Below are 24,268 nucleotides of genomic sequence, written 5' to 3' on the forward strand. Positions count from 1 at the left end.
TCTTAATACATATCAAATTGGATGATTACTAGGGCATTTAATTGTGTGGAAAGGTTTATTTTAAAATTGCATGGTTCATGAATGAAACAATTATAAGATAATGAATCATAAGGAACATCAAACTGAATGGATTATAAGGGCAATTTATCACAATTATTTTTTTTTAAAATGCAAGCATGTATACAAAAAAAAAACAAACCGTAAGCACATATACATGCAAATTGTTTTTGATTGGTCAAGTCAAACATCAATGCAATCTTTAAATGCCCAGCTCTTTGCCATGTTTAATGTAGCCTGACGGAAACCACTGTAAGATTGTCGTGAAGAAGAAATCATAGTAAGTAATAAATAAATATTGATTTATATTTAAAATGTTGTTCTGCCATCTAATGAAATGATTTTTCAGGTAATAACGCCCTGACGCAGCATTGGCGAAACGTTGGCAATGTTGGCATCCTCTCAGCAGTCAAATTTGGCGCTTTTTGAGAAGTCATGAGAGCATGTGGAAGCGAAACCTTTTGTCTCATGTGAATACTCATGAGAGCTACAAGCAAGAAATTCAGATAAGTACAATATTCCTTCTATAATTTTCCATCAGGCGATCTGTTGCTAAGTAACATGAATAACAATTTGCGATGTGAAAGGATATAGTTTCGTATAAAGATTTAAAAGAATGTTTTAAAGGAGAAAAGATAATGAACGTGATTTTTATTGGACATTAATAAAGCAGAATTTTTTATATATAAGAAGAAAGATAAATAGAGGATTTTTAGACCCATGATTGCACCGACTGGTATTGACTTGAGATATAGCAAGGTCTGAACCAGTGCTGAGGTCCTTTCCTCTCTTATATAAAAATATACATATAAAAACATACATTTATAAAAAAATACAAATTAATTTACTCTCCAGATTATGGATTTTTCAAGTTACTAAATCAAAACAAATTGAATGTTTGGTTCGTATAACACTACCAAGTATATTTTAATTATAGAAACATAGAAATGACAGCAGAAGAAGACCAAACGGCCCATCCAGTCTGCCCAGCAAGCTTCGCACTTTTTTTTTTCTCATACTTATCTGTTACTCTTGGCTCTTAGTAACCTTTTGGTTCTATTTCCTTTCACCCCCACCATTAATGTAGAGAGCAGTGTTGGAACTGCATCTAAGTGAAATATCTAGCTTAATTAGTTAGGGGTTGTAACCGCCGCAATAAGCAAGCTACACCCATGCTTATTTGTTTACCCAGACTATGTAATTCAGTCCTTGTTGGTTGTTGTCTGTATATAGATCCACTTTTCTTCATTCCCCCTACCATTGAAGCAGAGAGCTATGCTGGATATGCATTGAAAGTGAAGTATCTGGCTTATTTGTTTTGGGGTAGTAATCTCCGTAACAAGCAAGCTACTCCCCACTTTTTTGTGAATGCAAATCCTTTTTTCCACATTTCCTCTTGCCGTTGAAGCTTAGAGCAATGATGGAGTCTTAGAGCAAATCTAGTAATTGCATTAACTGTGTTAATTCAATAAACATTTAACTGTGTTAAATGTTTATTGAATAAGGGTATTATCACCAGGTAGTAGCCGTCATTTCTGCAAGCCACCCACTCTTCATTCATGTCCTCTAGACTTTATGGATTCAGTGTGTTTATCCCACACCCCTTTGAAGTCCTTCACAGTTCTGGTCTTCACCACTTCCTCCGGAAGGGCATTCCAGGCATCCACCACCCTCTCCGTGAAGAAATACTTCCTGACATTGGTTCTGAGTCTTCCTCCCTGGAGCTTCAAATCGTGACCCCTGGTTCTGCTGATTTTTTTCAGACGGAAAAGGTTTGTCGTTGTCTTTGGATCATTAAAACCTTTCAAGTATCTGAAAGTCTGTATCATATCACCTCTGCTCCTCCTTTCTTCCAGGGTGTACATATTTAGATTCTTCAATCTCTCCTCATAAGTCATTTGATGAAGACCCTCCACCTTTTTGGTCACCCATCTCTGGACGGCCTCCATTCTGTCTCTGTCCCTTCGGAGATACGGTCTCCAGAATTGAACACAGTACTCCAGGTGAGGCCTCACCAAGGGGATAATCACTTCCCTTTTCTTGCTCGATATTCCTCTCTCTATGCAGCCCAGCATTCTTCTGGCTTTAGCTATCGCCTTGTCACATTGTTTCGCCGACTTCAGATCATTAGACACTATCACCCCAAGGTCTCTCTCCTGCCCCGTGCACATCAGCCCTTCTCCCCCCATCGAATACAGTTCATTTGGATTTCCACACCCCATATGCATGACTTTGCACTTCTTGGCATTGAATCTCAGCTGCCATATCTTTGACCACTCTTCCAGCTTCCTTAAATCCTGTCTCATTCTCTCCACTCCTTCCGGCGTGTCCACTCTGTTGCAGATCTTAGTGTCATCCACAAAAAGACAAACCTTACCTTCTATCCCGCCCGCAAGGTCACTCACAAAGATATTGAACAGGACCAGTCCCAACAAAGATCCTTGCGGCACTCCGCTCAACACCACTCTCTCTTCAGAGTAAGTTCCATTTACCATCACACATTGTCTTCTGTCCGTCAACCAGTTTGCAATCCAGGCCACCACCTTGGCACTCACTCCTAAGCTTCTTATTTTATTCACCAGTCTCCGGTGTGGAACCGTATCAAAAGCTTTGCTGAAGTCCAAGTAGATGACATTAAGTGCTCTTCCTTGATCCAATTCCTTGGTTATCCAGTTTTAAAAGTCTTATCAGATTTGTCTGACAGGATCTTCCCCTGGTGAATCCATGCTGCCTCTGGTCCAGCAATTCTTCCGACTGTAGATAGTTCACTATTCCTTCTTTTAACAGCGACTCCATTACTTTTCCCACCACCGAGGTGAGGCTAACCGGTCTGTAGTTACCAGCCTCTTCTCTGTTTCCACTCTTGTGAAGCAGGATCACCACTGCTCTTCTCCAATCGCTTGGCACCACTCCCGTTTCTAGGGATCTATTGAACAGGTCACACAGTGGACCCGCCAGCACATCTCTGAGCTCCCTCAGTATCCTGGGATGAACCTCATCAGGCCCCATGACTTTGTCCACTTTCAGTTTCCCCAGCTCCTCCCATATATTCTCTTCTGTAAATGGAGTTACATCTACTCTATTCCCCTCTATTTTCTTGTTAACTAGTGATGGTCCTTCTCCAGGGTCTTCTTTAGTGAACACAGAACTGAAGTATTCGTTTAATAATTCTACTATTTCTTCATCTGACTCCACCCATTGATCCTTTTCACCTTTCAGTTTCAGTATACCACTTTGGACTTTTCTCCTTTCACTGATGTATCTGAAAAATGTTTTGTTACCTTGCTTTACTTCTTTGGCAATCCTTTCTTCCGCTTGAATTTTCACTTTCTTGATTGCTTTCTTTGTCTCCCTCAGTTCCACTAGATATTCTTCCTTGTGTTCTTCTCTTTGGGATTGTTTATATTTCTTGAATGCTGTTCTTTTAGCTTTTATTTTGTCAGTCATCTCCTTTGAGAACCAGATAGGTCTCATTTTTCTCTTGCTTTTCTTTACTTTTCTAACATATAGATTAGTTGCCTTGGTAACTGCTCCTTTTAGTTTGGTCCACTGTTCCACATCTCTTTCCTTCTCCCAGCCTTCTAGTTCTTCCTCCAGATACTTCCCCATTTCATCAAAGTCCGTGTTTTTGAACTGCAAAACCCGAGTCTTCGTGCTACTTCTCTATATCCTATTTATGATATGAAACCATACTGTATGATGATCACTGGTGCTGAGGTGGGCACCCACCTGGACATTAGAGACGTTATCTCCATTAGTGAGAACTAAGTCGAGTATAGCTCCCTCCCTCGTGGATTCCATTACCATTTGTTTGAACAGAGCCCCTTGCAGGGCATCCACTATCTCTCTACTACTGTTAGATTTTGCAGAAGGGATTGTCCAGTCTACATCCGGCATATTTAAATCTCCAACAATCACCACTTCTCCCTTCTTTCCCATCTTTTGTATGTCTTCAACTAGAGCTTTGTCAAGCTCTTCCATTTGATTTGGAGGCCTGTAAATCACTCCAATACAAACGGAAGCCCCATCATCTTTTTTAGGTCAGCCCATAGTGCTTCTTTGCCCCATCTTCCTTGCAGCTCAGATGCTTGGATATTGTTTCTGACATAAAGAGCCACTCCTCCTCTCCTTGCCTGTCCTCCCTTAATAAGTTATAGCCTGGTATTGCCGTATCCCAGTCAGGAGATTCCGTGAACCACGTCTCCGTGACAGCAACAATGTCCAAGTCCACCTCTATCATTAGGGCTTGCAGATATGGGATTTTATTGACTAAACTACGAGCATTTGTGCTCATAGCTTTCCAGCTTTTCTCATTCTGGTTACAGCTTTTCTTGGATTCCTTTAGTCTCTTATTTAGTTGAATTTTCTTATCCACTTCACCCTTTTCCTTTGCATTTTTATTTGTATTTCGGGGGTGACATTTCTGTATGCATTGGGTTTCTTCTTTCTTTTCGGATATCATGTCAATCTCTTTCACAAGTTCTTCTTCAAGAACTAATACAGAGAAGGCTTTTTGCGCTTTTGTAACTTGATACAGTATGTGTCTCCATATCACAGGTCTGATTCTACCAGAGCCCACTGTAATTCTGTCTTTTGAGTTCCTTAATGCTCTATGTGAGTGAGGGGTAACCTTGTGGGCTGCACAGCTGTCAAGAACGGGTGTCTGTGGGTCACAGGTCTTATTCTGCCTGAGCCCACTGTAAACTCCTTCTGTTTGACTTGTAAACTAGTGTTTCCCTTATTGTGTGATGTAATTACACTTGAGCTAAAAAATTCCAATTTATCCATGTCAACTGAAAAGCAGAATGTTAATACAAACAAAAAACACTTTGAAAAGTTTGTATGCTAATGCCAGAAGCCTAAAATGTAAGATGGGAGAATTAGAATGTATAGCAGTGAATGACAGGCTTAATTGGCATCTCAGAGACATGGTGGAAGGAGGATAACCAATGGGATAGTGCTATACCAGGGTACAAATTATATCGCAATGACAGAGAGGAGCATCTGGGAGGCAGGGTGGCGCTTTATGTCCGGGATGGCATAGAGTCCAACAGGATAAACATCCTGCATGAGACTAAATGCACAATCAAATCTTTATGGGTAGAAATCCCTTGTGTGTTGGGTAAGACTATAGTGATAGGAGTATATTACCATCCACCAGACAAAGATGGTGAGACGGACAGTGAAATGCTAAGAGAAATTAGGGAAGCAACCAAATTGATAGTGCAGTAATAGGAGATTTCAATTACCCCAATATTTACTCAGTAAGTGAAACATCAGGACATGCTAGAGGGATAAAGTTCCTGGATTGAATAAATGACAGTTTTATGGAGCAATTGTTCAGGAACCAAGGAGAGAGGGAGCAATTTTATATCAAATTCTCAGTGGAGTGCAGGATTTGGTGAGAGAGGTAACAGTGGTGGGGCCACTTGGCAACAGTGATCATAATATGATCAAAATGAATTAATGACTGGAAGGGGGACAGTAAATAAATCCTCTGCTGTAGCACTAAACTATCAAAAAGGAAACTTTGATAAAATGAGAAAAATAGTTTAAAAAAAAAGAAAATTAAAAAGTGCAGCGACAAAGATAAAAAGCGTGCATCAGGCATGGACACTTAAAAACTGCCAACCTAGAAGCACAGTCCACATGTATTCCTTGCATTAAGAAAGGTGAAAGGAAGGTCAAATGATTGCCACCATGGCTAAAAAGTGAGGTGAAAGAGGCTATTTTAGCCAAAAGACCTTCATTCAAAAATTGGAAGAAGGATCCATCAGAAAAAAAATAGGATTAATCATAAGCATTGGCAAGTTTAATGAAAGACTGATAAGACAGGCTAAGAGAGAATTTGAAAAGAAATTGGCCGTAGTGGCAAAAACTCACAATAAAAACTTTTTAAAATATATCCGAAGGAGAAAGCCTGCAAGGGAGTCCACTGGACTGTTAGATAATCGAGGGGTTAAAGGGGCACTTAGGGAAGATAAGGCCATCTCGGAAATATTAAACAATTTCTTTGCTTCAGTGTTTACTGAAGAGGATGTTGGGAAGATTTCCTTCTGGAGAAGTATTTCATGGGTAATGATTCAGATGAACTGAACCAAATCCCAGTGAACCTAGAAGATGTGGTAGGCCTGTTTGCAAACTGAAGAATAGTAAATCACCTGGACCAGATGGTATACACCCCAGGGTTCTGAAGGAACTCAAAAATGAAATTTCAGATCCATTAGTTAAAATTTGTAACCGATCATTAAAATCATCCATTGTACCTGAAGACTGGAGGATGGCTAATATAAACCCAATATTTAAAAAGGGAGAGTAAAAAGGGAGAGTAAGAAGGGAGAGTAAATTAATTTGTATTTATGTATGTTTTTATATATATATATATTTTCAGACTACAGACTAGTTAGCCTAGTGGAAAGTGTTCTAAAGATCAAAAATCACAGAACATATAGATAGACATGGTTTAATAGAACAAAGTCAGCATGTCTTTACCCAAGGCAAGTCTTGCCTCACAAATCTGCTTCACTTTTTTGAAGGGGCTAATAAAACATGTAGATAAAGGTGAGCCAGTAGATGTAGTGTATTTGTGTTTTCAGAAGGCATTTGACAAAGTTCCTCATGAGAGGCTTTTAAGAAAGGTAAAAAAGTCATGGGATAGATGGCAATGTCCTTTCATGGATTACAAACTGGTTAAAAGACAGGAAATAGAATAGGATTAAATGGACAATTTTCTCAGTGGAAAAGGGTAAACATTAGAGTGCCTTAAGGATCTGTACTAGGACCCATTGTTTTCAATATATTTATAAGTGATCTGGAAAGGAATACAGCGAGTGAGGTAATCAAATTTGCAGATACAAAATTATTCAGAGTAGTTAAATCACAAGCAGATTGTGATAAATTGCAGGAGGACCTTGTGAGACTGGAACATTGGGCATCCAAATGGCAGATGATATTTAATGTGGATAAGTGCAAGGTGATGAATATATAGAAAAATAATCCATGCTGTACTTACACTATGTTAGATTCCATATTAGGAGCTACCACCCAAGAAAAAGATCTAGGCGTCATAGTAGATAATACATTTAAATCATCGGCTTAGTGTGCTGCGGCAGTCAAAAAAGCAAACAATGTTAGGAATTAGTAGGAAGGGAATGGTGAATAAAACGGAAAATGTCATATCATCTCTGTATCACTTCATGGTGAGATCGCACCCTGAATACTGGGTACAATTCTGGTCGCCACATCTCAAAAAAAAAAAAAATAGGTGCAATGGAGAAGGTACAGAGAAGGGCGACCAAAATGATAAAGAGGATGGAATAGCTCCCCTTTGAGGAAAGGCTGAAGAGGTTAGGGCTGTTCAGTTTGGAGAAGAGATGGCTGATGGGGATATGATAGAGGTCTTTAAAATCATGAGATATCTAGAACGGGTAAATGTGAATTGGTTATTTGTTCTTTCAGAAAATAGGACTAGGGGGCACTCCATGAAATTAGCATGTAGCACATTTAAAAATAATCAGAGAAAAATCTTTTTCACTCAACGCACAAAAACTCTGGAATCTGTTGCCAGGGGATGTGGTTAGTGCAGTTAGTGTAGCTGTGTTTAGAAAAGGGTTGGATAAGTTCTTGGAGAAGAAGTCCATTACCTGCTATTAATCAAGTTGACTTAGAAAATAGCCACTGCTATTACTAGCATCAGTAGTATGGGATATTCTTAGTTTTTGGGTAATTGCCAGGTACTTTTGGCCTGGACTGGCCATTGTTGAAAACAGGATACTGGACTTAATGGACCCTTGGTCTGACCCAGTATGGCAATTCTTATGTTCTAAGTGATTACGGAGAAAATGTTACATCTCTCAATATCTTAAACTGCCAGAGTGCATTCAAGATTGTCCCAACTTTGGTCCGGAAAAAAAACAAACCCCACTTTGTATGTACAACTGCATTTCTATAGGACTTCAATTGCTCCAAATTTCTAGTTTTGTCTTCCCAGGATCTAAATTTCCACCACTGCCCTTCAATCTGGATTTATCCGCTTAATCTCTCTTAAATCAGAAGTAGACTGAGGGCGGACTTCTCAGAACCCACCAGCAATTCTCTTTCAGGGGCCAGATGTTTGTAAATCTAGGACATATTATTCCATTCAGTAATTAATCCTTGTAAAAGATCAAATGGACCAAACCTTAACTGCTCTACTGCCTCTAGAAAGTTATTTAACATAAGCCTCATCCTAACCTAATAACTCGCTGGCCAAACGATCTGTCAATACAAAAACATTTGACTCGATATTTTAAACTTAATCGAATAACACACCTGTTATTTTTAAACATACATCACTATTTAATGTCTAAAAAGCTTAAGTCTAATGTATCCTGTGTCTTGTGGGTCATCCGAGAGACCACTTGCCACAAATCCAATGATTCCAAAGTGCCGAGAGCAAAAACGGAGTTCTATTCTCAGTTAACTGGTCCTCAAGAATATTGGAGGTCCTCCAGCACAGTGAAGCTGGGAAACTCCAGCACCCAAGCCAAAATCAATTCACCAAGTGCCAATAATGGAAGAGGAAGGATGGGGGAAGGGGGCCCATACTCCACTCCTTCCACTACTGAAGAGAGCTTCTGCACCAGCGGTGAAATCTCTGAAAAGGAAAACCATACACCCATCTCTTTCCCATCCCAAGGATACAAGAGAGTAGCCTGGCGGGCATGCCTGGACCAGCAGAACATCTTCCCCCCTCACCAAGCCAAGTGTCAAAGATTATTAACAGGTTCCGGCAGCAGTGTCTGCTTCATCTAGCTCCACCGGCCTAAGCTCCATCTCACCTCAGGCATTTCTGGGCCTGATAACTGCCAGTTGTGTTTGGCGTTTCTGGTGGGGGTGGGTGAGGTGAGGTGAGGTGAGGCTCCCCCCCCCCCCAAGACTCCTGACGTCACTTCCACCCCGGGACTTTAAACTTTTCCATCTAAATCAGAGGCGGATTGCCGCCGACGGATCGCGTGCCAAAGGGGTGCAAGTGTGCCCTTTCGCGAGTCATGAGCAAGCAATGAAGGCAAATTGTGTCTGGCTTTTCTGGTATTCCAATAACTTTCGTTTCTTCTTTCTTTAGTCTTATTTCTTAATCTCTCATCTTTCTACTCCTCTTATTGTGATGTCCTCAATCCCAGTGCAAATGGAGGGAGGCCACTTTGAAGATCTAGAACATAAAGCCTTTACTAGGGCAATTTTCCTTATTATTCTCATCTTGTTCTTATTCAATTAATAATATTTCTAATGTCTCTACATTTTCAGTACCATGAGGGCTTATTAACACAAGATCCTTGGATTCTAAATATTCTCATACCAAGGATATAATTTTGACTCAAACTGCATTTACTTCTGATAGAGAAGAATCTTACTGTCTTCACTCACGCTTGTCCCCAGGGATACTCATATTATTTACAAGAACAGAGTTTCCTGGCCTGGAGGGGGGAGTTGCAGTGATTTTTTAACACTGATTTAAAATTTAGAGAATTATCTCTAAGATCTACTCATTATAGTGATGCCATTTTATTTCAGTCCTATTTGCCTCCAAAACTGGTTTTTCTTTGTTTATATTCCCCCTGACTCCTTTTTTAGGCCAGTATCTGAAACGATGGGAATTATTGCTGAGATTACAACTCAATTTCAGAACTTATCAATATTAGGAGACTTTAATATTCACTTTGATTCTTTGGATCAGTTGGTTGATAGAACTTTTTTTTTTCCTTTTCTCAAGAACTGGGTCTTTTTCAGTGGGTACATTTTGCTACCCAAGAGGCTGGGCACCTATTAGACCATTACTTTCTACAAAACAAATACAGTGATTTCAAAATCTCTTAGTGTAGTTTCATTTCCATGGTCTGATCATGTGTTGATCTTATTTGATTATGGCGATTCCAAAAAAATCAGTCACATAGTAATTTAATACAATTTAGGGATTTATAGAATCTCTACTTAGAATTCTTGGCATCAGATTTAGCACTTTACCAGAAAATTTTGAAATATTCAAAAACAAGTAGTAAATCCCCTTCATGAGGCCATTGATAAAAATGCTCCTTTGATTATTAATCATCATTCTCATAAGAAGCCTTGGCTCCATTCTGGTTTGAGGTTGTTAAAAAGGAAAGTTTGGCGACATGAATATGGCTGGAGGAAGAATAAAATTGCATTATACAATGAAGTGGCGTAAGGCTAATAAATTTTATCAGTCTGCAATTTTAGCTGCTAAGAAAAGGTTTATTTCAAATAAGCTTGCTTCAGCCGATTGTTAGCAAAAACAGTTATCCTGGATGGTTACTTCTATGTCTAATCAACCTTCTTCTCTTCCTTTGGTCTTGTCCTCTTGTTCAACAGATAAGTTTGCATTTTTTTTCTTGATAAAATCAACTTAATTTATAATAGTTTTCCTACTATTCTGAGTTGGTCTCTGTCTCAATCCATTCCTCCTGTTCTGCTGCTCAATTAGTAGCATTTAATCCCATTTCGGTAACCAATGTGATTTTTTTTTACTAAAATCTCTTCATTTGACTACTTCTAAGTTGGATCCCATGCATTCTAGATTACTATTGGAACCTGTTTTAGATATGGCACCATCAACAATAGCTATGATCAACAGTTCTATAAATTCAGGGAGTCTCCCTCATCAGCTGAAAAAGGCCATGGTCCAGCGATTAATAAAAAAGAAACACTGGATCTCTTGGAGGTCTCTAATTATAGCTAGTACCCAATTTGCCTATTCTATCAAAAACAATTGAGAAGGTATTTAACCAGTTGAGTTACTTTGTCCGCAAGACCAATGTATTTCACCCATGTCAGTCAGGCTTTCGCAAGGTACATAGCACAGAAACAGCTCTTCTTTCATTAACTAATGATATTTCGAAGATCGCACTGACAATATTTTTAGACATGAGTGCCGCATTTGACACAGGAAACCATCGATCGTTTATTAGCAGATTGTGTGAGATTGGTTCTCATCCTTTCTTGCTGATCATTCAAGTAGATTGGAATAACCAGATTTCTTTTTTTTTATAATTTTATTTTTATTCATTTTTAATTCATTACATCAACACAAAATTAAATGATTCCAAATACAAACTCCTAGCAATTATTAAGTAAAGAAAACAATCTTCCCATATTTTCATTTATATAATGAATGTAAATTTATAAGTATTATGGGGGCATGTAAAAAGCGGTCCAAAAAGAAAAAGGAAATGATTCCACAATTACCAGAAATTAGCTCGCAGGTGATATCTGTGAGTTTAACCTACATGCATCAAGCCTTAATCAGCTTCCACATTAGAGTTACCATCCAAAAACTTGCGTAAATCCAACGGTTCCAGAAATACATATCTGTTTTCCTTATAGCTCAATATACATTTGCAAGGGTATTTTACAATAAATTTCCCACTTCTCTCTACCTCTGATTTCATTGAGATAAATTTCTTCATCCTCTCCTGGGTGGACCTGGATAGGTCCGAATATATCCAAATCTTAGCCCCAAAAAACAATTTCAACCTATTCCTCAAAGAATCTAAATACCATATCTCTATCTGATATCAAGGTAAAGGCAACAAATAGAGTTCTTCTATTCAATATCATGGAATCAGATGATTGCTCCAGGAAATGTGATAGGTTCAAATCTTCTTTTTGTTGTATATTTTGTTGACTTTCATTTTTACTTACTTCTCTTTCAGGTAGGTAATAAACTTTATTAAACATGGGCATTATTTCTTTAGGAAGTTCCAATATCTGAATAAGGTATTTCTTAAGCATCTCTAATGGAGAAATTGCCTCCAAGTAAGGAAAATTCAATATTCGCAAATTGGAATATTTGCCCATATTTTCTAAACTCTCAATTTTCTTTAAATTTATATTTTCACTTCTCAAATTTCAAGCTGATTCTCAAGTTTCCCAACTCTGCTTGTTATTTTCTCTATTTTTTCCTCATGATCTTTAATCACCATATCCATTTTCTGAAAGTTTTTATTAGTTTCCTTAGTAATTATCGTCAGATTTAATACAGCTGACTCAAGATCTTTCAGGCCTCCCCATAGAGAGTCAAGGGTTATTACCTTTGGTTTCACCGCTAGAATCTCAGCAGGTTGTTTGGTAGGTTCTTTCCCTTCAGCTGACCAAGTCCCAATCTCAACCCGGAGTCTTTCTTCCTCCTCCTCCATGGCTTCAGCAGTCTCCCGAAGAAGACCCCCCCCCCACCTCATCTCGCTTGGAAGATTTCTCTCAAGCACCTCTTACAGTCCCTCTCTCGCCGCCAAGCTCGGCTGTACTCCACTGCTGCTCTCGGCTCCTTCATCCCTCCTCACGTTCTGCTTCTTCCGTGATCGAGGGTGGTGGAGAGGAGTGTTTAGTGCGCCGGGGCTCAGAGAGATGTCATCAGCCTGCAGGTTCAGCGTCCGCTCCACGCCTCCCTCTGCTGTGGCTCGTTCCTCCACCGGTTTCATTTTGGGCAAAGAATGACAATCCTCGGTTGAAGCATTTCAGGTAAGGGGGTTGATGTCAATACTTCCCTTACCCTGGCTTTCCTCTTAGTGTGCGCATTGTGAGGCAAAAAGGTATAAGACAATCCGGGGTTCAAGAGCATTCCTGCCGTACTTCTCACTCCGAGGCCATCTTGCCCCCAAGCTGAAGCAGCTTCTGGAATAACCAGGATTTCTAATGTAGTGAAACTTCCAGTTGCAGTCCCATAGGGCTCCATTTTATCACCTTTGTTTCTCCACTGGCGATGTTAATTCAAGGTTTGGGATTTTGTGCATTTTATGAGGATGATTTACAAATAACTGTTTTGTATTAAAAAAAAAAAAAAGCAATCTATTGATCTGTCTTCCTTTAACAATTGTTTAGACAGCTTTGCACATTGGCTGCCTAATCATAACCTCCACTTGAATCCTTTAAAATCAGAGGCAGTTTGGTTTACTATTAGATCTACTCTCCCAGCTGTGGCTCCCATGACGATAGATATACCTGCCTCTCTAAAACCTACAGTGATTCATTAGGTCCTATGTCAAATTTATCTTTATTTTATTTATGTATTAAAAAAAATTTCTATACCGTCGTTTAGTAATATACCATCACAACGGTTTACATTTCGGCACGAAATAGGTTGGTTTGGTTTCTAAGTTATCCATGGTGTGCCAATATTTTACGGTTACATAGTTCAGTAATATACTCTAAATGAGAGATGGGTTGGGATAATATGATTTGGGATAATCATATATGTGTATACTGTTTCAATTTAATAATGGGAAACAAATAATAAAATTGTCAATTTTCTGTTTGTTGGTGACTTTCAGCTGTATGTATTGTTAGTCCTCGCTCTCATTGTGAAATGCTTTTTTGAAAAGCCAAGTTTTTAGGCCTTTTTTGAAAAGTTTTAATTCTTTCATTAATCTCAGTTCAAGTGGTGTGTTCCACAATAATGGTCCTGCCAAAGATAGAGCTCTCTCTCTCACCTGGGTCAACTTTGCTGTTCTGACTGAGGGTATGGTTATCTTAGGCAGATCCGCTTGTTATTAGACTTAAAAGATCTTAAAATTCTGGTACATGCATTTGTGATCTCAAAGTTGGATTATTGTAACTCTTTCTTACTTGGGGTTTCAAATTCACAACTGAAGTGCCTTCAGTTGTTGCAGAATACCACAACCTGGTTGATTTTTGGTCTCCATAAGTATGATCTTATTTCACCTGTTTTGAATTTGCATGGGTTACCAGTTTCTTATAGGATTAGATTTAAAGGTTTAAGTCTTGTCTTTCAACAGGTCTTGCTTTTTCTCTCCCCAAAATGTTAGTCCCTTATATTCCAATTCGTTCTTTACAGACATCTCAAGCAAGGCTTCTTCATGTTCCATCACTTTCAGTAATCTGTTTAGATTCTACCAGAGAAACTGCATTTACTTATCAAGCACCTTATTTATGGAATTCCTTACCATTTGACATTCGTTCCATCTCTGACTAGTTAAATGTTAGGAGAGCAGTTAAAACCTGTTTTGTTTTGTTTTTTTAGTAAGGTGTGAAGGAGTCCATAAGAAACTCCCTCAAACCATCTAAAGGACCAGTTACAGGTAGCTGGCCCAGTCCTCCTTAAGGATCCACACTGCAAGGGATTCTGGTCCAGGGGAGCTCCCTTTAACCAGGGGTTAAGTTGGCAGGGCAGAGAGAGCTTGGGGAGGCACCAGGAAGCAGAGAGGGCTACTGATGACAAGGACCTCCTAAGAGTTAAGTAAAGTAAGCAATATTGTTTTGTGTTACCTGAAGTGAAGGCATGCAACAGGATTTGAAGTTAAGTGCACTTTATTTACAGTGGATTAAGCAACAGACAGAGCCTATCTGTTTCTCTGGATGTTATCAAGCCGTTCACTGCATGAGCTACCACATATGGTGTCATTCGTGGGATTTTTTTTCTCTAAGCCTGGCAAAGAGAGAAAACCCAAAGCATCCAGAGGAAAGTGAAGAGCTAATTGTGTGTACCCTGCCTAACGAAATAGGTTGGGAAAGAAGAAGGTGCTGCTAGAAGGGAAGAGCACAGAGGTTTAAAGTATGGGCCGAGGCCTGCAGCCACCAAAAAAAAAAACCAAACCCCTCTCAAGACAGTTTTCTTTCCTGGGTCTCCCAGGCCCACTTCCCCAGCTTTTGTACAACAGGCCAAGGGAGGTTATCCCCACCTGTGTAGTCAGGGTCAAGGAGTTAGTAAGGGACGGATAGGCCAGCAGGTTTGTTTGTTTGTTTTTTTTTGTTTTGTCCACACTTTCCTATCCCCAGAGAGATATGGAATTGGGAGGCAGCTCAGTAAGTAAGGAAGATGGAGCAGGTGATGCAAATCCTTACCACAGGCCAGCAATAGTTGCAAAATACCCTGCAAACCCATATTGAACAGTAGCAGGCTCTTCAAGTGCAGAGGGTCTAGCAAAGCACAGTATTGCTTCAGACAGCAAAGGCTGAACAGACCACTCTGGACAGGATACCGCAGGTAACTGCAATTCCACACATCCCATTTAAAATGAAGGCTGGTGAAGACCCTAGGTGTGCCTAAAAAAAACAAAAAAAAAACTCTGAAAGGATGGCCCGACTGTTGGCTTGGCCCAAAATGAGTTGGACAACCTATCTGACGAACATGCTCACGGGCAACAGTCAAGCGGCTTTCCAAGCAGTCAACCTGGATGAAAGGGCCACCTATGCAGAGATCAAAGCCGCTTTCCTGTAGAGAACTGGGTATACCTCAGCAACAGACTGGCAGCAGTTCCAGCAGGGTGCCCTGCAGCCCGAGGAGAGCCCCTGAAATCTCTTTCACCACCTAAAAGATGCTAGCTGGAAACGGTTGCAGCCAGAAGCAAAGACCGGACTAGAAGTAGCCCAACAGTTCCTGCACAGGCTTGACAGCCCCATGCTGCCATCACATAGACCTCACATTGGAAAGAGCCCTAGAAGTGGTGGAAGCCTTCCATAAGGTGTAATTAATGCCCAACGGGCTAAGGAGGCTAGAAAGGCAACCCCCCTGGCAAAGCACAGAGAATGAAAATTACAGGGAGCGTGAATAGTGCCACACTTGGTCAAAGCTCCAAAGCTGCAACTTTGTAGACACTCCTCATGCAAAACCCAAGGACTTTATAATCCAAGTCGAACTGGATGGAGTGCCCACCCGAGCACTAGTTGATTCGTGTTGTGGCAAGACTCTCATTCGCGAGGACTTAATTCAGGAGGAGCATATCAACCACTAGAGAAAAAGAGACAGTGGCGTGTATACACGGTGACAAAACAGAAATGGCCAACCAGTCAGATCCTGTTAACAACTCTAGCAGGACAGGCCATGATGGAAGCGAGTGCCTTTCCCGAAATAGAGTATCCAAACGTTCTGGGACAAGATTGTCCCCAGTTTTCAACTCTGTGAGATCAGCTCATGGATAATCGGGGTGATCCACCAGGAAGAGGGGTGCTCTTCAGGCCGAGCCGGGAGTTAGCCCAGACACAGCTGGACACTCAACCAGACAAGGCCGAACTTAGGGGGAGGGAATGTGAGGGAATCCGTAACAAACTCCCTCAAACCATCTTAAAGGACCGGTCCTTATGGATCAACACTGTAAGGGATTTTGGTCCAGGGAGTTTCCTTTAGCCAGGGGTTAAGTTGTCATTGCAGAGAGAGTTTGAGGAGGCCCCAGGAAGGAGAAAGAGAGTGAGTTACAGATTACAAGGACCTCCCAAGACTAAAGGCTTGTGCTATACCTGAAGTAAGGATGGACCCAGAAAACAAATCTGAAGCCGATCCAGTAGGCTGTGTAGCAGTAAAGATAACGAAGATCGGATAATGGAAAAAGCCCTTTATTAAGATATGCCCGACTCTGGCCGAGTTTCGCTCTTTAATCGAGAGCTGCTTCAGGGGCAATAAATGTTAGCAGGACTTATTGTGCACCTGCAGAGCTGTGGTCTAAATATTGTGCATCCACTATTTCATACAACCTGTTTGATCATGAATCTCTACTTTGGAACGTGTGATTGTGCCATGTAACATCACTTTCAAAATTCGCTGCATTCAAATTATTTCCTCAAACCACGGATAAGGTATGTATGTATGACTGCGGCAGAATCGTCGACATAACATTCTGCAGTCATACATACCTTATCCGTGGTTTGAGGAAATAATTTGAATGCAGCGAATTTTGAAAGTGATGTTACATGTTACAGAGCGAAACTTGGCCAGAGTCGGGCATATCTTAATAAAGGGCTTTTTCCACAATATCTGAAGTAAGGCCAGCGATATTGTTTTGTGTTACCTGAAGTGAAGGCATGCAACCAGATTGAAGTTAAACCCACTGTAAATAAAGTGCACTTAAGCAATAACTAGAGCCTATCTGTTGTTTCTCTGGCTGTTATCAAGCCATTCACCACTGCAGCTACCACATAAGGTATTTGACAATACTTAAGCTATCTTTGCACAGTGGATGGTCTCAATTTGGTGATACCTTGGTGCTGTTAATCTGTTGAATTGTATTGTATTTTGATTGTGTACTGCTGGATTATTAATTTGTACTTCTGTTTATGTTTTAGTTATTCTATGTCACTATTTGAAGTTTAATATTGTTTTAAATTTTGTACTTCTGCTTGCGTAATGTGTTTTACAAACGGGTTATATATAAAGTTCTAAGAAATGAAACCACCACCTTCTCTTTGCTCATTTAACATACCTATATACAGTCAATCTGGAAACTATATTTCTAAGAAATTGCAAACTTTCCCTATATGAATAAATTAAGTTGCATCTTCCCAACCTGGGAGAAACTATCCTCCTCCTTCTGGTAACCGATCTTGTATAACTCCCAGAGAGTAGATTATAAGAATCTACCATCTACGGAGGCACTGTCAGTGTCTAAAGGTCCTTTAAGGCTCGAAATGCCAAAAATTCCAATGGCACAGCCCTTGCACAATCCACACATTTTAAACCCCTACCTATATAGCCTCCATCTCTGTCTATCCACTCCTTTCTCTTGTATCTTCCTTTGCCCTCTACAAGGTGTTAAATGTTCGCTTCACAGAATGCATTTTATATATTTATTTTAAAAGATTTATATTCCGCCCTCATACAAAGCACGTGCCAAGCACACCACAAATACACATTTATTTATGCATGTTTTAACAACTAAAATAAAAAAATCACAAAAGGACAAACACTTCTCATACAATTAGTAAAACACCTTGCTCTGTGGTTTCACTTAAGGAGTCTAACTCTGAAAAGCCTGTGTGAATAAAGAAAATCTTTTTTGTCTTGAAACAGGTAAATGCCCAGAGTTGCTCAGGCAAACAGCCCCATGTTTGAGCTCTCTCCCTGGTGATATTAAGGTGCAGCCCTCCTCAGTATTGCCTCTATTCTGTCTATATGCTTTTGGAACCGTAGCCTCCAGAACGGGGGTACAATCTTTATCCGGCATCAGCACTCCTCCTTAACTGCCAGCCCAGACAGACAGAGTTATTTCAACCTCTGCACAGAACGCACTCCCCCAAAGAATACCCCTGGCTCCCAAAAAAAAAATAAAATAAAAAAGTGATAAACATGAAGAAGCATACCAGACAGCTCTGCCTGTGCATCTCCGCCTCATCCCACCTTTATGGGGCCAAAATATGCAGAGGTATCTCTGAAACCTTTTAGTGCTTAAGGCTACAGGAACACAACTTTGCATGAGAGGATTTCACTGTTCCATCAGTATTTTCCTGTCTGATTTTTCCTTTCAGAATGGAGCCCCTTCATTCCAGCTACTTAACCGGACTCACTTTCCCCTCCCTCCCCCGCCCGCAGTGCTGAGCTGTGCAAAGCATAACTTCACATTAATACGAGCTGGGAAAAAGGAGCCATGCAGTTTAGTAACGTTTGCTCATCTCCCTGCCCTAAACTGTGGTAGAACAAGGCCAAGGCCCTAGCAAGCTCAGCGCCGCTCCAAACGGCAGCAGGAAGGTCCACCCAAGACACCTCATTCCATGGCCATCATGGACTTAAGAGAAATCGTTTGGATTTGCCTGCTGATTGGTTTTCACTTCCACAGTAAAACAGACAGGAGAGGTTCACTACCATGGCTTTTGTGACTGCAGCCAGCTTACCATGGGCTGTTTACTATGGCATGCGTGTGTGAGTATCCTCTTGCACTGTCACATAAGCACAAGAAAACAACAGCCATTAAAACAAACTGCACTGGGTTTTGTTTTGGGTTTTTTTAAATAAATTGCTCTTGCCCCAGTTCAGAATCTGCCTCAGAACTGAGGTGGAATCCTTATATTCCCACCACTGCTCCCTTAACAGGTAGGGGCCAGGAGAAGACAGTACCCTAAGCCTCAGGGGTTCCTTGCAACTGCTTCATCTCCACTTACCACTCCCTTCCTACACCGAGAACCAAAACAGGAGCAAATGAATATTTGTTTTCTCAACCTGGCAGTTCTCTCCTATTCCTTTTGGGTCTCCAGCTCAGTCAAACTAGGACTCAAATACTGGCACCAGAGGCCTCAACCTGCAACTATCCGGGGGCTTTTCCCCCTTATATTAACTCCCCAATGTACCTAGTCTGGTCATGGCAGTGACGTTCTAAGGCCAAGGGCCATGCACCAGGGCTCCTTCTGGAACCCTAGAATCATGGGCCCTGAATCTGGCTATAAAGTGTTGAGCCTGAGCAACGATCACAACTCCCTCTCACAACCACCTATATGGCCACCAGGACAGACTGCAAACTGAGATTTTGTCTCAATTTCTACATGCATAAACCAAATTAACTGGCTGCCACCTGAGACATAAAACAGTGTAATTAGAATATTGTGTTCATGCTTCTATGTGGGCCACTATCTGGGTAGGTTACTGGTATTGAGAGCCATCACACAGGCTGATACAGAACTGTGCGCTCGGCCGAGCGCACTGTTTAGTCCCCATTTGGCCACGCGTTTTTGACGCGTTATTACCCCGGCTTATACTTTAAGGGGTTATAGCGCATGGAAAACGCGCTGCCAACCCCCCCCCCCCCCCCCCGAAACTAATAGTGCTCATCCCATGCAAATGCATCTTGATGAGCCTATTAGTTAGTCACCCGAAATACAGAAAGTAAAATGTGCGGCCAAGCCACACATATTACTCTCAGAAATTAACGCCTGCCCAAAGGCAGGCGTTAATTTCAGACGGCACCCGGCAAGTGTACAGAAAAGCAGAAAAAACTGCTTTTCTGTATACCCTCCGATTTAATATCATAGCGATATTAAGTCAGAGGCCCCAAAAATTAAAAAAAAAAAGAAAAAACTTCTTTTAAAAAAAAAAAAAAAAAAAAATCTGCCCCCGGCCTGCGGGTTGGAAAACAGACACTCAATTTTGCCAGCATCCGTTTTCCAAACCTGTGGCTGTCAGCGGGTTCAACAACCGACACCGGTAAAATTAAGCGTCGAATGTCAGACCTGCTGTCAGCCGCTGCTTCCGCAAATAAGGAAGCGCTAGGACGTACTAGTGCCCCTAGCGCCGGCACTAATTTAAATACTGAATTGCGCGCCCAGGAGAGGGGTGCCTGAGCGCGCGCGTCGAGAGAGCGGGCGCTCGCCTCGGAGCGCCGGCTCTCCCACGGCTTTTTTTTTTTAATCGGCCTGACGGTGATCTGAAGAGAACCTGATGCCGACTGTTCTTTTGGAATTCTGCCTTTTCATTGTTTCAGGACGTAAGCCACATACAATTTTCACCAACTATGTAGGACAGGAATTCTGGATTTTTACTGCCTGCAGTCAGGACACTAGCACCTATTCTGCGGAAATGAGAGGACCATGGGGGGAAGGGGAAGAGGTGGAACGAAGGCAGAGGAGAAAGGAAATCCCAAGTACCATGGTTCAGAAAGAAAGGAGAAAAAAAATAAAATTTCAAGGAAAAAATGTAAAACAAAATTGTTCAAATTATCCCAGGACAGCAGTTCATTGCATCCACAAGCTGCTTTGTATGATCACTGCAGTCCTTCCAGGGTCACAGCCAGATTTGGATTTCAAAGTGCAGCAAATAAGCTAAATGTACTTTATAAATATCCTGAAAAACTGCATTTGTGGACCTCAAAGACTACCCCTGCTCCCACTGGCTGTGTGCGCCTTAAACCCATCCACACACAACTGTTGTATCACAGTGGAATGTTTTCTCCATCAACAGGCATAAATGCACACTAGATGTTTACTCACCCAATGTCAGTAAGAGGTGGCTTATCCCTAGCCCGCTTGTAACAAATGAACAGCTCGGGGCTCTTCAGACTCCCATGATTCAGGTTGGCCTGCAGCGCCGTGGGGGTGCTTTCAATGCAAGTGTAGCCCTCTGGCACCGTTTCCCCAGCTGACTTGTTGATGATGGCCAGGTCTGTGATGGGAGCTTTTGGGCCAGCTACCTTTGTTTCCGCACGGCTCACATCCTGGTCCAGAAGCATGGAAGTATCGGTGAGGCCGGCCACCACAAAGTAGTCAGCTACCCGCAGGCCTTTGTCTTCCATCATGCCCGAGGTGTTCCCTGCAAGAGATCAGGGAAGAAAGCCAATGTTGAGTTTAGATAGTCTGGTGCAGGGACCTTCGGTAGAAGAGCTAGAGATATTTGACCTGCTAGCTGGACCAGATGGCTTGGGCTCTAGTAGGAAAGACAAACCAGGGTTGTTTAGTAGGCACCATCTTTCCACATCCATTTTCAAGACAGAGGCTTCACTACACATTCACAAAACGTGGGGAAAAAAACAAAAACATACAAAGCAAAAAAAAAAAACCTAGAGAATGCATGTTTAGTTTAAAACGTGTTTTGGCAGGAAGCCAACAATGAGGTACACAACAACAAAGTAGAGGAAGGAGTTTCACATGGAGCAAACACAATGGAGCAGAGCCCTAGCCAGCCAGGATACCTCCTCACAGCTCTCCAGCCTATTCAGCAGGGGCAAAAGGCAGGATGGGTGCCCTACATTCTGAACCCCAGCTCCACTGCACTGATATCCCAGTGAGCACACAGGGAGAGGTTCTGGATAATGAGACAGACCTCCCATGACAAATTACTCTCACTATGACTTACAAGCAGCCAATAACATTAACAGCAGAGTTACCTCTCCCCTTCTACTGTATGAGCACACTGCCAACCCATCCAAATCTGAGATGGATGCATGCGAATACCTGACACGCACACAGTGCAAAGTGAGCTTGAGTCTCTGTTTTAATGTCATCTGTAATAATATTGTACTAGGAGTTTACTGATTAGTACTGAAATGAAGTTTTTCAAATGTGTTTATTATTGAGACTCATGCAATGTGTAGAAAACATTTTCTCTCTTATTTATATCCTGCTTTTTGGCATATCAAAGCAGATTACATTTCTCCTAGAAGTATATGTGTGTGTGCATATAGATAAATAGATACATGAAAAACATAGTCCAGTTACTGCCTTGTCAAATCCCAAAGCAATACGGTTTTACTGTAAATGCAAAAAAAAAAAAAAAAGTTAAAGCCCCACACTAAAGTACCTAATTTTAATACAATTATATCTACAGATCATGCAACAGCTGTTTTTTTGTTTGTTTTGGGGGTTTTTTTTTAAACACACCATGGTTCAACTTCAGACACCTTAAATAAAAAATAAAGTAAAGCCCATGGGAATTTGCGTTTTATGTTTTTCCAGCTCTGGGCCATCATCTCCAGAACCCGGACTTTTAACCGGAGGCAGCGCTAACAAGCGGTCCCTTGGGAGATTTAGGGGACGCTTTCACATGTTCGTTGCCCGTAACTCCGGACGAACGACCCCAAGCGTGGCAAGAAAAGAGCGGCCGGCAACAGGCAGTGTTTCAAGCCCGCTGCCACCGGGTCCAGCGACACCCCGAGAGGGCAAGAGGCAGCTCCATGCACGGGGCGCCGGTGCTCGCCTTTCTCCTCCCCGCCCATAACCCCGAGGGGCTCGGCGGCGCTCTCCCCGGCCCGATCCCTCTCACGGGAGCTCGCCGCTCCGGAGGGGACGGCCCCGGGCTCCGGTGGGGAGCCGGCGCAGCCAACAAGAGTGCCCCTCTCTCTCTCTCTCTCTCTCTCTCGCGATCCCGCTCCTCCCCGCTGCCCGGGCTGGCGGGCGGCAAGTTTCCAGCAGCCCAGCGCCATGCAAAGCCCTGAACACCAGCACCCAACATAAGAAGGAAGCCGTGAACCCCCACCCCTCCACCAGGAGCAGGGAAGGTGCAGTACCGAGGGAGGAGCGGCGGCGGCTGGGGAGAGGGTGGGGGGGGGGCGCCGCCGGGATGGTGCAGCAGCCGCGGGTCCCGGCTCCCGTCGGAAGTGTCGGATCTTCTTTCCGTCCCCCGGCCTGCCTCCTATCTCCCCCGCCCCCACCTCCTTTACTGCTGCTGCGGCGGTGGCGGCGGCCGCTGACGCCTCTTCACTTCCTCTCGCGCCGCGCACGTCAGCTGTTTGAGCCGCGCCGGCCCCCGTAGCCGAGCGCCGCTCTCCGTTCCCAGCGGCAGAGGGAGGGAGGGAGGGGACGGGAAGGGAAGAGGCGTCAGTGCTCGCTGCTGCTGCCGCCGAGGGTGGGACCGCCGGGAGCGGGTTACAAAGCCTGCCGGGGGATATGGAGAAAGAGGGCAGGTCAGGGGCAAGGAAATGTGACAGCGTGACGGACGCCTTTTGGAAGAACATGAGTTCGAGGATGGGGGTGAGAGTGAGGTCTTCCACAGGATGAGGATGGGGGGGGGGAGATAGGTATTGCATGATGTGAAATGGAGATACAAGAAGGGGGCTTATGGTAAGGGGGGGTTGGGTGAAAGCTTTTTGCATAGATAAACTGGGTTTTTTTTTCCTTGCCGAGCTATAGGTTAATAATCTCAGATGATATTGAGTTTTGCTCCTTGTGATCTTGGGGCTAGATCTCTTCACCCCCCACTACCTTAGCTATAAACGTAGGGCCTCCTTTACTAAGCATGGGAAAAATGCCTTAGTAAATCAGGCGAAAGACCGTGAGCCAGCTGGGAACAGAGAAATAACAACAGTACCTGAATGTAATCCATTTTGAAGTGGTTGAAAGACGGAATATAAATAAAATAAAAGTGACAAATGTTAGGTTAATGATGTTTGTCTCTGCTAATTTATTGATTTTATGTGATCGATTTTTTTTTTTTAATACTTTGTAACCTGCTAAGAACAAGTATTTTGGACTGATGGGCAAAAAATGTGCATAACTAAATTATAAAGGACTTTGGAGGGCTGTGGAACAGATGAGAGGTACTGGAAAGGGGTGGAGTTGGGGTGAAACAGGTTGGGGAATGGGATGAAAATGGCAAAATGAGCTAGGAAGGGGTGGGAGATGGGAACTAGGTAGATGAGAAGAGAAATATTGAAGACTTGAAAATGAAAGGGGGAGAGGGTGAAATCTAACTGATTTGATAGAGACAGTAAAGAGATGAAGAAAAGATGAAAGGGAGGGATCAATGTCAGAGACAGAGGTGGGGGAGAAAGTGAAGAAGACAAGGAGAGAAAAGAAACATAAAATGGAAAGGAGATTCTAGAGAAGCTAGATGAGAGGAAACCAGAAATGAGAGACTGGAATCAATGCAGTTTGAAAAGTGCCCAAACAACAAAGGTAGAAAAAAAATGTATCAGTTTAGTAGTTTTGGAATGAGTACCGTAATTCGTATACATTTGTATTTTGTTCCTGTTTTGGAGAAAATGCATATCTGTTTTCTCTTCCACTGGTGTTT

The 24,268-nt window shown here is 42.1% G+C and overlaps 1 protein-coding gene across 3 annotated transcripts in view; it reads right to left on the reverse strand.

Annotated features, from left to right (window-relative positions):
• The window catches only part of DENND4C (DENN domain containing 4C), a 233,808-nt gene extending 210,684 nt beyond the window's left edge, over nt 1–23,124 (reverse strand). The window contains exons 1-2 of one of the 3 annotated variants that reach the window (XM_029607079.1): nt 22,764–23,124; nt 20,752–21,070 (exon numbers count right to left, since the gene is read on the reverse strand). In XM_029607079.1, the coding sequence (XP_029462939.1) occupies nt 20,752–21,056 (305 nt within the window). In that variant the 5' untranslated portion in view covers nt 21,057–21,070; nt 22,764–23,124. The remainder of the gene's footprint in view (nt 1–20,751; nt 21,071–22,763) is intronic. The other 2 variants (XM_029607072.1, XM_029607087.1) reach the window with 2 other exon arrangements.
• Between the last annotated feature and the right edge of the window lie 1,144 nt (nt 23,125–24,268).

The sequence above is a fragment of the Rhinatrema bivittatum genome, chromosome 1 (genome assembly GCF_901001135.1).
Source record: "Rhinatrema bivittatum chromosome 1, aRhiBiv1.1, whole genome shotgun sequence".
Lineage (NCBI taxonomy): Eukaryota > Metazoa > Chordata > Amphibia > Gymnophiona > Rhinatrematidae > Rhinatrema > Rhinatrema bivittatum.